This window comes from Helianthus annuus, chromosome 14, assembly GCF_002127325.2.
Source record: "Helianthus annuus cultivar XRQ/B chromosome 14, HanXRQr2.0-SUNRISE, whole genome shotgun sequence".
In the NCBI taxonomy this organism is placed as follows: domain Eukaryota; kingdom Viridiplantae; phylum Streptophyta; class Magnoliopsida; order Asterales; family Asteraceae; genus Helianthus; species Helianthus annuus.
Genome location: NC_035446.2, coordinates 138,220,211 through 138,225,276, shown reverse-complemented (window position 1 = coordinate 138,225,276; position 5,066 = coordinate 138,220,211). Strand labels below are relative to the sequence as shown.

General features: G+C 40.8%; 1 protein-coding gene across 1 annotated transcript; it reads left to right on the top strand.

Annotated features, from left to right (window-relative positions):
- The first annotated feature begins 4,313 nt into the window (after window positions 1-4,313).
- Window positions 4,314-4,705, top strand: LOC110905928 (protein GLUTAMINE DUMPER 2). Its single transcript, XM_022151337.2, has one exon. The coding sequence runs from the start codon at window positions 4,317-4,319 to the stop codon at window positions 4,665-4,667; it is 351 nt and encodes a 116-aa protein (XP_022007029.1). The 5' UTR covers window positions 4,314-4,316; the 3' UTR covers window positions 4,668-4,705.
- The last annotated feature ends 361 nt before the right edge of the window (window positions 4,706-5,066 follow it).

Sequence of the window (5,066 nt, the reverse complement as noted above, 5' to 3'; positions counted from 1 at the left end):
CAACTATGATTGTTTAGTGGGGCAATTAACAACACACTTAAACAATCGATGATTGGGCCGAGTTTAATACAAGTGGGCGGTGTAACATGAATTCACAAGCAGACAATAACATCAACCCATGCAGATAACCTGTAATGATCAGAACATCATGTGAAGAAGATGACAAAAGAGCGAACCATAATCGAAACTTTATAAGCGGACCACAAAATTGACTTAAGAGCGGACCTATACTGTATATGACACTATGAGCGAACCTGATTGTTGACCTATAAGCGGACCAGAATTGTCACTAAAAGCGGATCTCAACTGTCACTAAAAGCGAACCTAGCTTGTTCGTAAAAGCGAACCTGTTATGTCACTAAAAGCGAACCTAGCTTGTTCGTAAAAGCGAACCTGCAAATTTTGACGCGAATCCGAACTGAAAATCTTAGATTTCTCCTAAACGGCTAGGAGTTTCGATCTGAAACTTGGTAGGGTTGTAGATCAGGTCTATACGCACAACATATCCAAAAATCAGACAAAACGAACCGTGAAAACCTGTTCAATTTGACGAATTTCAGTGAAAAACGTGAAAAATATGAAAAAAATGAAGAAATAGATGAAATCAGATCTGAAATTTGCTGAAATCTGGTACGAAAACGATGTGTTTGATCAAGCAATCGAGCTCCTAGCTCTGATACCACTTGTTAGGACCGGTTTTGACACCGTTCGATTGCGTAACGAACGTTCGACGTGCGGAATCCGTGAACGTACGTGACCGAACACACAATAACGTACAAGAAAACGTGATTCTATTGATATGACGTCGTGTACAATGCCGTGAATCACGTAGAGAGACTTTCTCTCTCTAGACTTTCTCTCTCTACAATTAGATCTCTAAATCTCCAAATGAGCTCCAAATCTTCCAAAAGTCTTAACCTTTACAACTTAATGAGCTATTTATAGGCACAAGGGATATAATGAGAAATCTCATTATTTACAAGTTTGCCACCTTGCCTTTCTAACTAGTTGTAACTTAAAAGCTTAGAATCCTTCGGTTTCTGCTACCGAATAGATTGACGAAGGCGATAGACAGATATTGCACTAACACTTGGAGACCGCGATACGGGCTAGTAAGCCAGTGAACCAACCGTGAATTCACTCAACTTTGTTGTTGACTCGTTGTTACATGCCTTGCAGGTCGTTAGGTCCCTAGCTTAAGGAGGTTGCACGAGGAGGCGTGGTCGTTGTGGGAAAACTTATATTAAACTTATGTTTTGCTTCCGCTGTAAACTCAAAATATGTTTTGACACCAATTGTATTGTGGTTGGTTTTATTTACTTAAATACGTTGTTCAATATGATTGGTGGCTATGATCCTGGGCATGTCACGCCTGCAAGGCGGGGTGGGGTTTTGGAGGGGTGTGACATTGAACCTTAACGTTTTCTAGATGTTCGAGGATAAATACATCATAATACGTATTTTAAAAGATTTGAACCCTGACGTTCTGATTGTGAGACAAACACATTTTTTTTGAAAGGTAAACTTCATTAACTAAAACGCCGACCCAAGCCGCGCCGACAAAAAACTACAAACAGGAAATTACATATTTACAAAGTAACAACACTCATTCCAATCAATCCCTTTAAACTTCGATCTAGTGGAAAACCAAAGATAACCCAGAGCCTTAATCTCACTAAGACCATGTGTAGTGGTGAAGAAAAATAATGCCCCCACCATGGGGCATTATCCGACACGTGTCATCCCAGTCAGCATGAGGCGTTATTGCAAAAGTGGCGTAGTGGGAATAATGCCCAAATAATGCTCCTTCCAATTATTAAAAAAGGATAAAAAAAGAAACTAAACCATTTGTCAGTCAAATTGGACCCACTTGGACCACTAAAGTCCCTTCCCATTGGTCAGTCAAATTGAACCATTTGTATGTTGAGCGTTTTTATTAAAACGCCGGGAAGAATTTTTTTCAAAAAATTTTAAAAATAACGCCCCATGTAATGGGGGTGGCGGCGTTTTAGGGCGTTTTATTACAATTTTTTTTAAAAATCACGCCCTACTACAGGTGCTCTAAGAATACCCTCTATTCTCACTAAGACAAACGCATTAACCTTCAAGATCTCCCATTGAGAACCATGAGCCTTATTATCCTTATTATTGTTGTTATTTTTTACCAGCATTATTTAGTTACATTATATAGTTTCATATGTCATATGTGTGTCATATATGAAAAATGAAAAATGAAGAAAAAAAAACGAAAATGTACATTTTTTCACTAGTATGTGTGTCATAAATATAAAATAAAAAAAAATACGAAAATGTATATTTTTCCACTAGACTTTATACCGTGCGGTATGGTAGGGCGGGGGTTGGGCTTGGGTTGGGGCATTAGTTGACACGTGGCTTGGGGGCAGACATGGGCTAAACCCACATTCAACACGGTATGGTGGGGCGGGGGTTTGGGGCGTGAGTTTGGTGAGCTTCGCTGGGCTGACCCGCTGGGCTATTTGAATATTATTTAAAACAAAAAATTTAATTTTTTTAATATTTTTAAATAAAGAAAATTATAAAAAAATCCTAACTTTTATATTTGTTTTTTTATCTCTTCTCTCATCGCCAAGACTAGTTGTAACTCGTCACCCAGTAGGTGATCAATGGGCTGGGATAGAAATTTCAAATCATTCCGTTTTTGTTTCTGGGCATTCTAGCGGCATCTCTAGCTTTTTTGCTCCTTCGTATTTTGGTCCTTTGTTGTTGGAATATGTTGAATGTATCCAACTTGCATGAAATGTCATCCAACTGGTCGTTGTATCTTCCCCTACGCGAGCCCGAACTCCCAGTTGAAGGCGATGCCGTACCAGATCTTGATTTTTGAGCACGCCTTCTTGCGGCATTTCTTCCATACTTAGGCCAGTTTGGGCTTGGCGAATCATCCAAAAGGTCCTCAAACTCTTGATCTCGTGCATCAGACTGTGCTTGGGACGAGGCCCTTGACCTTTTGGAAGACGAGTTAATTTCGCTACCAATGGGGATATTCGCCCACTTTGGATGGAACTTACAAATCTCCCAACAATGCATGAAACGGAAGTCGGTCCCCACATTTGATTTGAAGGTGACCACTGCATTTGTCACAATGTCGGCTTCGGTTTCACCACTTTTTGGGTTTTGCTTTGCTTTATTTAAAATAGCACTATATTTTGTAAGTTGGGTGCTTATCTCGCTCCACTTCGAGGATAAGCTATCGTTTTCACGATAAGCCTTCCTTCCCATTTATTCATGGAATACTCTACTAACCGCTTCCCACAGGGCGGTTCGATGTTGAGAATTTCCTATTTTAATAAAAACAAAATTTAATATATTACAAAGTTATATAAAAAATAATCATTAATAAAAACAAAGTTTAAGAATACCTAAAGTTGGATGTTGAGATTGTTGACACCAAGCCCTCGCCAATACAACTTCTTCAGCAACGACGACCCATTTTTGTTGTTTTCGTTTGACGGTTTCAACTGCCTTATCCGCCTCGGTTTTTTTCTTATGACTTCTCTTTTTGATGGGTTTCGATGCGGAAGAGCATCGTTGGGTGATTGAGTTTCGGGGACGGTTTCGGTTTGTGAAAGGTCGATGGGCGATTGTGTAAACGGGGTAGGTATCGAATCGTCGGTGTGTGGGAAGTTAGTAAACACACGATTCCCGATATACGATGCATAACTCGCTTCAACGGGCATAGAAGAGTGTATGAAAAATGGACGAGGCATTGGACGAGTGGGTGGTGGGCTAGGATTATTTTCTTGGAATGTATACGGGTTGTTCGGGTCAAAAGGACGGTTGTAAGGATGCATTTTTTTGTTTTGTAGAAGGAGAATTGAAGATGTATAGAAGATGTGGTTGAATGTGGTAAAAAATGGAAGAAAAATGTGAGTTTTATAGTGAAAAATTAATTTTTTCTTTTTTAACATAGTAGTTGGCCAACGGCTAGCCCAACGGCTATTTTGTTTTGGCCATACACAGCCCGCCATGTCAGCTCGCTTCCCCCGCCCCACGCCCGGCTTGAAACCCAAGCCCCAAGTGCCACGCCCCAACCTAAGCCCACCCGAGATGGTGCCTTGGGCGTTTATCCCCAACCCACGCCCCAACCCAAGCCACATACTCCATGGCCTTAGTTATTTCGACCCAATAAGGAAACAAGTAAATCTATGGGTGAGATCTGAAAAACCTCGTATCATTTACTTGACTTGTACTTCATGCTACTGGATGTTGTACATTTTCATCTATATATGCTTCTCGTTTTTCTAGTACAATCATCCAATCTTCAACAAACACACATGTTGATGGGACAGCAGCTGGAAAACACAAAACCACCAGACTCACCAGCACCGTCAGCAGCATCGTGGCGGTTGGATTCACCCTTGATTTATCTGTTCGGTGGCATAGGATTAATGCTTGTTCTCATAGCGGTGGCATTGTTAGTGTTGGCATGTTCTCAATGGAGGTTAAGATCAGACGGTGACCGAGTAACAGGTGGTGGTGATCATGTTCAAAAGGTAGCTTTGCATGTGTGCAACGGTGGTGATGAAGCCAATGTGAGCCCCAAGATTGCTGTTATTATGGCCGGAGACCAGCTTCCGACTTACTTAGCTGCACCGGCTCATGTGATCTCCAATATCCATATTTGATATTTGATTTGTATGTTCTCTATTGAGTCCTTCCTTCGTCAACCATTTTTTGGTTTGTTTGCTAGAGAGATTTTAGCGATTATATGTATGTATGTAGATATATGCTTGGTTAATAATTAAACTACCATATGTTATTTTAGTGAGCTACCTGGTCAGCATGAGCAAGTTATATTTTCCTTGATGATTACACATTGGAAGTTGCTTCAGATTAGCATGACTAGCTGAAAAGTTGCATCGAAAATGGTGATCAGTAGGAGATAATGCTAAGTTGGAATTGATCATCAATGAGAACTGATTACCGGTTAAAACTGATTTTCAGTGGTAAGTTGGATGATTAGGCCGGGTGTGGAGGGCGTCACCCCTGCCAACTCACCACCGATAGCGTCGGAGGGACGCCAC